This window comes from Apteryx mantelli, chromosome 5, assembly GCF_036417845.1.
Source record: "Apteryx mantelli isolate bAptMan1 chromosome 5, bAptMan1.hap1, whole genome shotgun sequence".
NCBI lineage: Eukaryota > Metazoa > Chordata > Aves > Apterygiformes > Apterygidae > Apteryx > Apteryx mantelli.
Genome location: NC_089982.1, coordinates 85,010,498 through 85,024,975, shown reverse-complemented (window position 1 = coordinate 85,024,975; position 14,478 = coordinate 85,010,498). Strand labels below are relative to the sequence as shown.

Genomic DNA, 14,478 nt, shown 5'->3' with positions numbered 1-14,478 from the left:
AACAAGTGCATATTTTCCAGATTGTTTAAATGTGACAAAGAAATTTCATTATTAAGGTTGTGTGGACAATATTTATGAATTCTTGTATCCAGTATTTATGAATTCTTGTATCCAGATAGGCTGTTGCTGTGGGTTTTTAACCATGGGAGTTGGAATGTTTTTGGTTGGCAAGAGAACAAAGGAAGACCCCTATCATACCTTCAAACACTAACATTATATATATTAGTTTAAATTTTGCAGTCCAACCTCAAAAACTAAGTCTTGGACTGCCGGTTTGGGGTAGGTTGCAGGGTAGACCAAAGACAAAAGTTGGGAGGGAAAGGGAAATCTGTACTTTAGACAAGAAAGGGAGCCAGAAAGAGACAACGAATAGCTAAGAAGCTAGATGTGATAAGGAAGTATAAGAAGCATGTACCAAGACCAGAATAAAAACTGGGTTTCTTTTAATATTTTACAGCAGTTCTGGATATGTTGCAGTATGAGGAAGACTGGGAGCTACTCTATTGGGAAAGCTTCACTTATACAATAATGAATCCCTAAAATAATAAGGAAATTTTCATATTTCTTAAAAAAACAAACAAAAAAACCTACTAATCTAACTTGCTAAACAGTCTGAAGTATATAGATCATATTATACTTCTTCGTTTTTCATTTATTTCCCTGCAGATGGCAGTATTAATTCAGAAACCAGCCACATAATATTGACTGCAGCTATTCCAAGATACGCGTCTTGGCTGGTTAGTACACAAGAACTTGTCTGAAGCTTTTTTCTTTATATGCAAATTGACAAAAGAAAACTTTTTTATAAATATATAGACATTGATTTATTTTCACATATCTATATATTTATAAACATATCTATATCAATGTATCTAAGACTTGGACAATGAAATAAAATTTTGAAATAGTATGATTTTTAACTGTGGACACTGAGTGTGTAACTAATAAGTGGAAACAGGCTGATGGTCCATTCATAACACAAGTTTTAAATTATTCCATTTTCGCCACTTCAATTTTTAGCTGTGCTACAGGCATGATTTTTCAAGTACACAGTATCACTTTTGAAAATTCTGTTTATTGTGGGGCAGTTAAGATCACTTAAAAGTCTGCCCCAACAGAAATGTAGTACACTATATTAAAGGTATAGTTTCAATACATGTTTTTAAGCTGTGCAACTTTATACTGGTCGGCAATCCATACTTCTGAAATGCTTTAATAATAATAATAATAATAAAAAGACCAAATGGCAGGCACTCCTTTGTGTCTGTACAATACCATTTTATCAGATAAAAACTATTTATGGGGGAGTATCTCCTTGAGTATGTGTCAAGGAACTGCCTCAGTCCTATAGTAGCACAGTATTGAGAAGTACAAAACTGTCTTCGAAACAGAGTCTGGTCTCCAGACTTTTAACCAACCTAAAGTTGTCCTTTGCCTTGTATCTTCATTAAAGCTTTTTAATAAAGTAGTTTAACATTAGTCTTGCTTTATCTACTGATAACATGAATGCAAACTCTTCCTGGCTACAGGTTGAAGACAGTGATGTGAAACTGTCTGAAAAGGCACAACATATACTGAAGGTAAAATTAAACATTTCAGTTATAGAGATTATATTTTCAAGAACCAGTATTCCAGAAATGTTAACTGCTGGTAAGATTGGCTTGTATCTTGTTTATTCTTCCTCTTACTTGTTAGAAAAATTTGCCTATTCTATTCTATGTTTTTCAAACTGTGGCCTACAAAAAAACCATACATTTTTTATAAAAGTTTGGAATTTTCTCTATTTCAATGAATGACAAAACCCATCAGCAAAAAGAGTTATAATAAAACTAGGATTCCATGAAAGTCTCACTAAATACTACCCATGGAGCTCATATGTTTTAAAGAAAAATAAAGACCAATGCCACTCTACACGCAACTTTCTTTTAACTTAATTAGCCTGCTGAATGTCTGAAGGAAAACACTTTAAGCACTATGAAAAAGAAAAGAATTTGGGATCTGGGAACATCTTAACCCACATGAGTTTCACATTTGTGGTTTAATTTGCGGTTACCAGAAATCTTCATTACAAATAGATTTATTTTCCTGTAATATACTTTTAGTTCAGTAGATTGACATTCTAAAAACAAAAAGCTATGCCTTGTGGTTGTGACACTAACTTGGAACTTAATAGCTGCTGGCAAGACCGAATAGGGAGGAAGTGCTTTTAAAAATTACACTCTTGACATGCTGTGTCTTTCACTAGTTATTCTCTATCAATGTCGTTTAAAACTCTTTTAAAGTTCTGACAGATGCTGTTTAAAAATTTTTTATTCTTGAAAGTAAAACCATGAAAAAACATTCTGGCCTGGATTACAATACATGATGCACACCATCGTAATACTGTTTTTTTTTTCCCGTTTAGGAAGATAAATCTTTCCTGGGCACTTTACTCACTGGAGGCGATGGAGCATATATTTATTCTAGCAATCCACAGGCCATGCCTGCAGAAGGTGAGCTGTCTTCCTCAGTTGCTTAAAGAGTCATTCCACCTCTTTTAAACATGAGAGAGAAATACAAAGGCAGTTTCTGGGATTCACACATCTGGTGAGACTACCTATACTGCCTTTTTAAGCTGCTTTCTTTCCATATGCCTTTGTAACTCCGTCTTGTTAAATGCCATGTTTTTCTTCTTTGACCTCAACCTCTGCTTGAAATTCCCAGTCCTCTCTCTTCCCCCCCCCCCCCCAAGAGAAGGATTCCTATCAGTGCCATAGGTTTGATTTTTTGAGACACATGGGACTCCCATCACTTGATTGAGAATAAGTCTTTGCAGTCCTGAGAGATTGTGCATATTTTGGAACTTTAACTATGCCAGGGAGCAAACTGGCTCCTTCTCTCCGTAACTGATTATATGGAGTGTCTTGTGGCTTCCCTATACCTGTATGAAGGTTAGGTTGGAAAGACTCGGGAATGAAGTAGTGAGAGTATGTAGTGTGCTTCCAGCTTAAGAAGTGGAGGCAAATATGTAAGCAGTTTTGGGGCAATGTGGTACACTGCCTGTGATGCAGGAGGACACTGGAATGATTTGGTTCTAAATTTATTTACAGCCTTCTGTTCTTTGCTTCCACTGAAGCCTTTTTCCTGGAGCTGCTGATGTTCCAGTTTTTTCCATTGTCATTTTCACTCAAACTTCAGTGTTTATTACCACAGATGCTCGCTATATCAAAGAAAAATGCTTGTTCGTGGTCGTTTTCAGATTCAATGAAGTTACCGCTTTCTGACACGAGACCGCTGATATTGGTCTCACATAGACCATTGCTGCTCTTTTAGTGCCTTTTCCTTCAAGAAATTAAGTGACATCCATGCCCCCAACCATACGACTAAGAAAATTCAGGAGGACTGTTGGGGTGCGGTGGCAGAGTGAATTCCCTCATTCCACAGCATTGCATTAATGCACCTCACTTTGTTTTGAGAAAACTCACAGAAGAATAAATAGGAGTTTCTGAATCAAAACATACTCCTTAAGGCCTGATATTTTCACTCCTCCTGTCCGGTGAAGGTACTGTTGTCACAGGATTGATAACACGGCAGAACTTAACTTACATCAGTCATCTAAGTGCTTATTATAATTCGACAGCTTTGAGGAGAAGATCTTTAGCTTTGTTATTTTTGTAGCTCTACAAAAGTAGTACTGAGAATAAGTAATGATGTGCAGGGCTGTTCAACAGCTATCTGCACATAGCAGAATTTGCTTTTGGCTCTAACTTAACAGATTTTAAAGTAGGAAGGATATTGCAGAATAAAGTATTTAGCTATTTTGCAATGCGCTGCTGTGGATGCAGTTTCACTCAGTAAATAATTAGGGAGAAGAATAATGATTTTGGCTTTGTGAAAACTGTCTGTCCCAATGGAGGAATATACTTTTCCCTTTTTTGGTGAGATTTAACTTAAATGTTTTCATGGCTCTTGGGATGGAGAGTTATAAGTAGGTGACATAAGGACTGTTATGCAACACTTCAGCAAAGAGGTATTTTCTTAGGTGTCAAGTGAAAATGAACTTGGTCTTGTTCCCTTTCACATGTGCTGGAAGATAGTTCGCTATCTTGCGAACTTGCTGTCCTGCGTGATTTGTGCTCTAGTGAGCTTGCAGCTGTGTAGTCTGGCACGGTTGGATGGAAGAGGTGCTGTCATACACTAACACGCACTCATCTCCTCTCTCCGTCATTTGTTACTTGCTGTAATTGAGGAGTTCCATTCATGTCCAAAATACAGCAAAAAAAATTCAGACTAGGAAATGTTTTCCTTATTGTGCTAATACATCTGCAGCATTCCAGAATTTTGTAGGATGTGCTTAAGTGAGTCAATCGCTCTTATCAATTAAATGCTCTCTTCCAGCATTAATAACTTGTGGGTAACTATGCAAGTAGCGTATAAAGTTGTTCTTGATGTAATTGGCTAATTGTAATGTGAAGGAGGCCATCTGGGTTTGGGCAAATTACTGCTCTTCTCAGCTCCCATTTTTGAATCAACCTCTGTGATTTCCCCTCCCCAGGGACGCTTTCTCCATGAAATGTAATACTCTGTGAGATTTGACAAAAATGTACTTCAGATGTTGCATCTTGCCATTTTTCTTCTTCGGCTGCCCAACAGAAGGCATGTTACCTGTGCTATGTTTTGAATTTTGCAAGCACTGGAAGTATAAGCAAGAACCTCTCTTCTATATGCAGGTTAAACAGCTGAACCTCCACATCCATGTAGTCTGTCCATCCATGTATAGCTTTTCAATTAATTGAACAGTGTAGTGGATTTGTTAATAGTTAGGTTTTGTCTCTGTTTCGGTTGCTCTGAAGTGAGATCTTGAATTTGTGGTTTTAATCTTTCCCTGTTTAATAGTGGTCATCTTTTTGGTGCAGCTTTAGTGTTAACTGGAAGCTACAATCCAATATAGTTGCATGCTTGTCTAACAGGGGCAATATGTTTTTTATGTAACTTAAAATCACCTACCTAGGTATAATGGTTTAATTTGTATCAAGCTCTCTTGTTTATTAAAGCAAAGCCCTAATACTGCATAATGTTGAAGGTCTTATTTTAACTTGCCATTTCAAGAGGAAAATGTCTTTGTTTTTTATTGTTTCTTCTGAGCATTGTTTGATAGATTGAGTTGAATGTGCAGATATGTTTAGCTGTATTTTTTAGCTGTTCTTCTGCTCCACTTTGCTTTTTTTTTAAAGCATAACTCTGAGTCATACTGCTTTTTTAAAAAAAAGAAAGTAATTACCTTTCTTTTTGGCTGTCTCTGCATGCTTCCCTGTATGGTATGTGATCCTGCTTTTAATGCATGGTCTAGTACTGGTATAGAGGTCCACGTAGCAGCCCCTACTTACTCTTTCCTTCTTGGCTTTCTTATGGCTGTCAGAAATTAGTATTCTTGCTGATGTCAGTTTATGGAGCTTTAAAGGTAAAATTTTCTTATTTATCTGTTTTATCATCTAGCCTTGCTGTTTTTCCATTTTCAAGCTGCTTTCCTGGTCGTGCAGGTTTGCTAAGAGCCTAAATGTCCATAAAATGGCACAAAAGAAGGAGATAGAATGAATATTTGTGTCTCTTAGCTGTCACTAGGCTAATAGCTTCCAGGGAAATTGCTAGGCCATTAACAGTCTGTGTATGCAAAATAAAATTCAAGCCTGCAGATAAAGGGTTTTTCCTGTTTCAAACTTTATCTTGGTGAGAGAATGAAGGAAAATTGTCTTCTCTGACTTCTTTCTTCTTGGCTGCATGGTATGTGTTAATATGTTGACATTTTGGTGAAAATCTGACCTTTGTTAATAGTGTTACCACGTTTAAATTTTCTGTTGTTTTGGATGCAACTTCTGCTTATTTTGTCAAAGTTTGATATATCTGTAAGTTTACAATTAATCATGATGAAAATTATTATGAGGCTATTTTTAAAAAAGTCAAAAATAATTTGTGAGACGTGGGCTCTCTGGGATGAGATTAAGTCAAATGCAACCATATTCATGACTTTATCCCTTGACAGATTCAGCAGAGATCTGATGGTTGTGCGCTGGATGCTGTACAGATATTACCCCAGTTCTTTACTCAAATGTTGTACTCCATGTTGAATATGACAGTTTTGCAAGAATATAGATTTCTTCTTCAGAAAGAAGAGGCATTAGTCATACGATGCTGATATATTGATATACACCTCATAACATCAACCTTTTTCTTTTAAATTCTAGGCAAATTGTACTTCTTTTCAGATGGCATCCTCTTTTCTCATCCTCACCATGGCAGCATTTCCATTTCAAAGAACCATATGAATTCCATTTCTTTCTACGATGGGGTGAGTATTTTGCTTGTCTGTTCCTGTTGTCATAAACTGTTTATCAATTTTAAAAATACTTTTCTAAGATAGGTGCTTGTTTTCAGATAAAGTTTTAGTTTAAGAGCATATAAAACTAATGGCATCGATGCAGATCTCTGCACTTTTTGTATTGGTTTTAGATTAGCTAAACTGTAGGTAGGAGAGAACTGAATTATTAATGCATTCTTAATGGTATGGTATGGAAAATTACTTTGTATTAGCAGAAAAGTTGCAGAACGTAGCATTCGTAAAACATCCAGCCATCTTAAGCGATGGATGGAGAAAAGTTCAAGGCTTTGTGAAGCCGTAGGGTGTACTGATGGGTGAAATGCTGCCTTCTGTTCAAAATACGTTTAACCTTCAGTCAAACGTTCGTGGCAATGTACTGCTTATCTCTGGAGGGGTCGGGAGGAGTGTCTGTCTGCTGTCGCGGAGTGTTGTCTAACTGACAGCATGAAGGGAATGACCGGTCTGCCTTTTCCAAGTTGAGAGAAATGAGAAGGAAAGGCATGTTGCGTGTAATTACACATACTCTAAGTAATTACAGTAAAAGACAATGCTAGGCATAGAGTTTGGCCATTCCTGTGATCAAGTTTTCAGTTCACTTAACACTTAACTTGGCTAACTTGCCAAGCTGATTGTTTTCTTTTACTGGCAAGGTTCTTTGTGGGAATAGAGAATTAAGTTAATGACAGCAACTCTTTTTTTCTCTCTTTAAGGCAGACGCACTGGGTTAACTATATCTTTTTGGAATCGAAAGTAGAGATTATTTCGGGTGGTTATCATTTCCTAAGCACTGAAAAGACATCTTTGTTTCCTTTAGTTTCTATTTTCTTCAGGTACACTATTACACATTTGTTTAGTGACTTCCAGAGAGCATTGTGTGGCTGTGATTTCATCACATAGTGGAGGAAACCAGTAAAATACGATAAAAGTGTGTGATTTAATTGTGATGAAAACACAACAGTGAAGAGAATCTTACCTTAGCTGCCTTTTCTTGTATATCGTATTGATTGCCCCTTCGTAGTTTAAGAAGCTATTTTAACACTGACCTTCCTTCTATTGTTTAATTCAAGACACTCACTTTCATAAAACTTTAGCTATTTATGGGACCTGGCTATCATTCTTGAACTGATGCCAGATTTTTGTGTAAAGCTAAACCTTGACATACAGAATTTTATTGTCTAACTGACTTGGCATAATGCAAGGGTGGAGAGCTTAAAATATTAAGAAGTGACAAGAGGAGAAGGGTAATTGTTAGTGTGCTTTTTTCAAAGCTAGTATAACAACAATGCAGATGCAAAGGAAAGGATAATTTAATGGTAGATTTAAAATAAAAGATAAAAGACTTTAGGTGATGCAAAATGCAGTTGCTCTGCAGCTGTCTCACCGCGTGCCTGCTAGCTGCTTCTCTTTTTGACCTGAAAATGTCTGCAGTTCTGCCTCCAACATATACCAAAAGCGTCCTTATTCTGAGGAACTAGGCACCCAGCTCCCACCTAAACTCCTGAAGTACTTGAGCCTTGTAGACATCCAGAGCGTGGAGGATAGTGTCAGATCCCTCAGAAGACTGTTCCACAAATATCTAAAGAGATTGTACCAATCTTAGCAGAACTCGACATCCCCAATATCCCATGATGTAAGGCAGCAGCATTCTAGCTTTGTACTGACCCTTTTGGGGAAAAGAAGAAAACACGGTGGACTGAGTTGACAGCTAATCTCCAAACGCTCAGACTTATTTTTTTCTTCTGTAGCTGTTCAATGTATCAATATATTGTGTCAAGGTGTCTTGACTGTACGGAGCCTAGCTGCTATGTGCTGGGTTTTAGAGTCTTATTTAAGACCAGGTCTTGAAACTTGTAAGCACCTGTATCCAATATTCATTTTGGCCGTGAATCAAGTGAAGAAACATTATTAAGTAATACTTCATATTAAGTATTAATACTAATTTCACAATAGTATTCATGTCTTGTAAAATTCTGAAATAGACTGTTTTAACCCAATGTCTGTGGGGATTATCGCTGCATTTGTTCAGCTTTTTTTCAATGTATGGAACACTAAATATTTTTTAAAGGGAGGTGCACGTTCTGTTAGGCATTTCATATGTAATTGCAGCGTGTATGAGTTTGCCGTTTAGTCAGTTTTCATGAAATCCGCAAGTTATCCTGCGGAATCCAGGGTCTGTTCACCACAGTCTAAAAGCCGTTTTTTCTTAAGATAGTAATTGTCTCTCACATTTTTGAATGTTCTTCAGTAACCTCAATGATTTATAGAGGCTTGCTTTTATAACTAATCCTTGAGTCAGCAAAGGGGGTAGAGATTTTGTTTGTAAAAGTCTCTGAGTTGACACTGATTCCTATTCAAGTCTTCCCCAACTTGAGCCTACTTCTCTAAAAATTACTAAGTAGAGTTCTTAGTCCACTTAACCTGTTGAAAGAGAGATGAGCATTACTAGATTTCTGATTTGTACACTGAGTAACGGAAGCCCTATTCTCCAGGGATGTGCTTTCACACCACTGAATTGTACTGTATGTCTAATACTTCAGTGGGAAAAGAGAAGAGTTGTAAGTCAAAGATGGAGAGCAGAACATTTTAGCATCCTGTGAAGTTTTACATAAACTACTCTCCTGGAATTGGGAAAACTGAGGGTTAGTGTTGATTTATTAAACCAAAAATGAGACTGAAACTGGTGAGCCCCATGCTTCTGAGGGAGACCAATCTTGAGGGCTTCGACTTTCTGTTGGCGAAGGCATGCAGTTCAGCTGCAGGAGCAATAGACTTAGCAAAACTTGTGATCACTGAAGAATCTGAGAAACATGACACTGCCAACGTGCAAGTGGCAGATACTTTAAATTGCAGGCCTGTTCATTGTACATCATTGCGGCATCGTTCCTTTCATGTCAGGACCTGAAGAGTGTGGTATATAAAGAGTCTGTAATAGCACCATACCATCCTTCTAGTCTTTTTAGGTGACAGACGTAATTCGCTCTTCTAAGGTATGTGTGTCAGGGAGAATTATAGGTGTAGATTAACAAGGTAGTTCTGTTGTGAAGCTTAGGAGTTAGATGCAGAGGAAAGGTCTAAAGTTCTAGTTTTTGGGGGAGGGAAAAGAGGGGGAAGGGAATAGATATTAAAATGTGTGTTGTTCTCAAGAAGAGACAAACTTCAGATTAACAATCTTAATGTGCTTTTTTTAAAGCTTGTGGTAACTCTAATGGCAGGGAGTAGAAACTGCAGTGTACTGTAAGTGACTGCAGTTGATCCTTCTGCTGCTTACCTGCATGATACAAGTTAATGAATCTTCAGATACTTATGCATGCCCAACTAGGACTGTAATAGTTCTTTCCTGATCTATGGACTCTAATGTATTAAGCCTTTTTCTCACTTTTTTTATTAATAATTGTTAATTATAAATTATCCTCTTTCTTCCCTTCTAGGATTCAACCAGTATTGTTGCCGCTGTCTTTATAGACTTCAAAAGTTCCTTGCTTGCGCATCTACCAGTTGAATTCCATAGCCAAGGAAACTTTTTGATGATTGCACTTTTCCCCAAAACAAAGATTTATAAAGCCTTTTATTCACAGGTAAGGCAAATAAACTTTGAGGTTTTTTGTTTTTTCACCCAAAACAATTTCAGATGTTTCAGATGTGTTTCAGAGGAGTGACAAGGGTGAATTTGTTAATATGTCTGTGTTAACTGATTAAGTTTGAACAGAACATCGGATTTGTGTTTCTCATGTTGGCTGAACCACGAAAGCTTGTCATCTATATATAATACAGAACAGATTAGAGTACTAGGTCTTTCTAGTTGCAGTCTTCACAAGCAAAACCTATTGCCATATCTCTGTGAACCAGCACAGTTTGGAAAGGAGAAGGGGCAGCCAACACTGGAGGAGCAACAGGTTAGGAAGTAACATTGAGAATTCCTTTTGTGGAGGGATTCACTAAGTGTATTGAAAGAGTTGGTTGATACGATTTTGAGACTGCTTATATAATTTATGTAGAATCATGGGGACATCCCTGACAACTGAAAAAGGGCTAATATTACACCCATCTTTGATAAAGGTAGGAAAGGAGGACATAGGGAACTAGATCAGTCTGTACTGGTTACCCCCCTCAGTCCCTGGAAAGATAATAGAGCACATCTTCTTAGAATCCTTTTCCAAACTTATAAAGACAAGAAGGTAATTGGGAATATTTAGGATGGATTTACCAAGGCAGACCATGTTTGTGATGAACCTCAGTAACTTCTATGATGAAGTGACTGGCCACATGGATGAGAAGAGCACTGTGGATGTTATCTATACCTTAACTTTAGCCATGCTTTTGACAGTGTAGTATTCTCATTTGGAAGCTGAGGAAATATGGATTAGAGAAATGAACTGCTTAGGTGGGTTGAAAACTTACTGTATTTCAGAGTTAAACAGGTAGTAATCAGTGGCTTGACATTCAGTTAGCAGTTGATAATGAACAGAGCACCAAGGGATTGTTTCCTGAGTCCAGCATCGTTTAATATCTTCACCTACAACCCTGGGATGATACTCAGTTGGGGGAACTGGCTGACACTGACTGTCAGAGCTTCTAGAGAGACCTTAAGAAATTTGAGGATTGCATCAACAGAAACCTCAGGGAGCTCAAGAAAACTGAACATCTGTACCTGAGGCAGAATAACTCCATGTATCAGTGCAGGCTAGGAACTGGTGAATCTCCATCTTTGGATGTTTTGAGAACTTGGCTAGACAAAGCCGTGGCTGATCTAATATATATTGCCAGTAGTCCTGCTTTGAGCAGGAGGTTGGTCTAGAGATCTCCAGAGGCTTTCTTCCAGCCAGAAACACTGATTCTGTATGTGACCTATGGCGTCTTCTACTCTGTAGAACTTAACATTGAGAGAGTCTCCAAGAGACTGCCTTGACATGTAGTCCTTTCCAATACATGTTCTGTAACATGCTTTATATATGTCATAGTCTGTTAATCAGGAAACCTTTTTTTCTTCACCGTTATGAAAGAAATGGTTGCTCCTGATCTTAAGACCTTGCATGTGTGAGAAAGTTAAGCTTATGTAGATATTTCTAGTGATCGCGTTGCTTGTTAAGTTTAGCGCTCACCATGTGCTTTCATTTTGTCTTCTGAAGTCAGCGAGCGCTCTAAAAGCTTGCTTTCTAGTAGTTGCATTTTAAATGTAGCACTGGTGTATAATTGGCTGCAGCAATTGTATGTAGTGGCAGAGGTTCTATTGTGTGTTTTTTGTGGTTAGACACATTTGGATCGTCATCCTGAGGGAAGTTTTGCTAAAGTCTTTAAGTAGCCCATATGGCATTGTATTATTTTCTCAAGTAGATTGGCCTCATGCATCGTAGTGCAGAGGCTTTTAATAAACAAAACTTTATAACAATAGCACTTTTGAGGAAATGAGCCTGGAGATTTTAGGACTTCATCACGATTTTGGTATGTGATCCTAACACTAGACTGGAAAAGACCACCTAGCTCAATGAGTATAGTCTCCACTGGTAGCATCAGTGACACCATAAAATCAGTCCTCCTTCTTCTGCCTTGAAAGTGTTTAGATTACTCCTGCTGTTCCACTATGCTAGTTCTTGGATTTTTTTTTTTTTCCAGATTTCCAGCCTATTTTATTAGGTCTACTTTTATACCTGTTTTTTCTTCTGTTCTCCCTGTAAACATCCTTGAGGTGTTCTGAGACTTCAGACCTATTCTATTCCTGGCTCATTTAGCCTGAAAGAATATCCTGTTTTCGTCTGTGCTTGTAAAATGTTCTCTTTTCTTCTGATCATCATAATTGTTCTCTCTGTTTGATCTGGTTTGAATTTATTGGGTTTTGGCCATAGATGTCCAAAGTGCATGCAATATTCTAGATGAGGGTACGTGTTTCTTGTACAGAGGCAGTAACAGTTCTGTCTCTTCCGAAAGTGTCCTGAGGTATCCTTGGTTTGCCTTTGCATGTTCACTGCTGTCTTCAATTAATAGATCATGGCCATTTTACGAGAAACTCCTCCAGGTCCATCTCTTTGGCTCCCCACTGATATTCCAGCTGATAACAAGTTTTTTGTGTGCTCACTCTTGCTTCTCATACTTACCTTCTTCCTGTTTTTATTACTGTTTCTTCCATTCTGTAATTAGATCTTTTTTGCTCTGTAAATCATGTCAGTGCTGTGTAGACTATTTCCCAGCTTTGGCCCCCCACCCCCAAAATGCTGTGAATTCACTTCAGTTTGGGCCAGACTCATTTAAAAGGGTTTCTCAGCGTATTCCCTACACAACTCCGCTAGTGAATTTCCCCAGCCTGATATTTCTTCTTTCTGCCCTGTTTAGACCTGTCCTCCTTTGAGTTAGCTTTCTGCCTAGCAGTTCTATACTGAGCTTCAGTTTCTGCAGCTTAACAGTTTCTTACCGTATGGTTTGCTCAAGTTCAAGTAGATAAAACATGTCCTTTGTCTAGAAAATATTATCTCGTCAAAGAAAGCCATTCATAAAATCAAGTATTCCTCACAGCATAAGCTGTGGGAAACAGATATTACAAGTATTTTATTACTACTTGCCTTCAGCTACTTGCTGTTTTTCTCCAAAACCTGTTCTAAAACGTAGCATGGCATTGAAGTCTCAGTTACAGAACATACAGTTACAAAGACTCGCTAATGCATAGGTACCATTTCTACTCTTCTTCAATCATATGGCATAATACCTAGCTTAAAAGACTTGCTACTGCACCTATTATTTAATGTTCCAAGCCTTGCTGAAATAGGAATGGCAATTACCTATTCCTCCAGATCTGAGTGCAATAAATTCCTTGTGATTGAGATGTTGGTTGCAAGACTTTGAAAACGCAGAAGTGGAATCTGGTTTGACGCTACTGCAAAGACAGAATGGCATCTTTTACATCCTCACTGACAGTGGAGAAGAACTTGCTTAGACTTTGGGATGTCCTGATTTCTCCATTTTTCTTCTACCTTTTCTAATGTCATAGCATGTTTTTTTTTCCTTCCATGTTCTTTTAGTTCTCAGAGTCCCTTTAGTTTTCCTGATTTCCTTTATAAGTTCTTGTTCAGTCTGACCTGTGTTTTCACTTTATCCCTCACCCTTTGACTTCTAAAGAATACCTTGTTGTTGTTGTTGTTGACCAGTCCCTCTTTCCATTTTGCTCAGTCCTTGAATGTATTCTGAAGTGCTTATTTGTTTAGCTGCATGGATCCTTCAACGCAAGCAATATTGTCTTTGTTAATATCAAAAGTTTATTTTGTTTTGATGCTTTTTATCTCAGTACCCTTGTGCTTACGATGCCGATTCGTTAATGGAAAGCAGTCTTCCCCCTGCTCCCCCCGATTGTTTTGTCTTGCAGCAAATTATTGTGAAAAATGACAATGGCTGTTGCCTTATTAAAAGAAGGGAAATACTGAACATTTAAATAACTGCATGATTCATCTGAATCTGATTTCTAGGTTCATAGTGCCATTCATATTAATGTGACTTGGCTAGGGGAATCGGATGCGAGCCAAAACACTGTTCCCTAGAGAAACAAAGGGCTCCATTTCTTTTGGAAGGAACAGAGTTTTTCTTACATTTCTAGAAATAGGATTGCTACGTTCTTACCTCATGCGAGCTACAGGACTGCTTGAAGGAGATGTGTATTAATACCGTTCTCGCTGTACTGCAGTTTTATTACAGATACTTAGCGTTCTTAGGAGTGAAGCATGTTATGACTAAAGGATGCACGTGAATGGTGCAGTTGCTTTTGTGGGTATCTTCTTCCCTAGGAATATTCTCCCAGTTATGAAGACGCGGAAAACTAGGTTGTTTCAGTAGCTATTTCTTAAAGCAGTTTCAATCTAGTCAAAGAGAAGCTTTCAAAATCTGGTCTGTGGAGATTTTTCCATATTTCGAATACTATTAGCAGAAACAGTATTGTGAAATACGTGTACAAGTATCTGAAGGGAGGGTGTCGAGAGGATGGGACCAGACTCTTTTCAGTGGTGCCCAGCGACAGGACGTGAGGCAATGGGCGCAAACTGAAACACAGACACTTCCATCTTAACATGAGGAAAAACTTTTTCACTGTGAGGGTGACAGAGCACTGGAACAGGTTGCCCCGAGAGGTGGTGGAGTCTCCTTCTCTG

General features: G+C 38.0%; 1 protein-coding gene across 1 annotated transcript in view; it reads left to right on the top strand.

Moving 5' to 3' along the window:
* DNAAF9 (dynein axonemal assembly factor 9) overlaps positions 1-14,478 on the top strand; it is a 78,835-nt gene that overhangs the window by 39,091 nt on the left and 25,266 nt on the right. Inside the window, exons 18-22 of the mRNA XM_067297262.1 lie at positions 667-737; positions 1,530-1,580; positions 2,405-2,492; positions 6,222-6,325; positions 9,784-9,930. Coding sequence (XP_067153363.1) covers positions 667-737; positions 1,530-1,580; positions 2,405-2,492; positions 6,222-6,325; positions 9,784-9,930 — 461 coding nt within the window. The remainder of the gene's footprint in view (positions 1-666; positions 738-1,529; positions 1,581-2,404; positions 2,493-6,221; positions 6,326-9,783; positions 9,931-14,478) is intronic.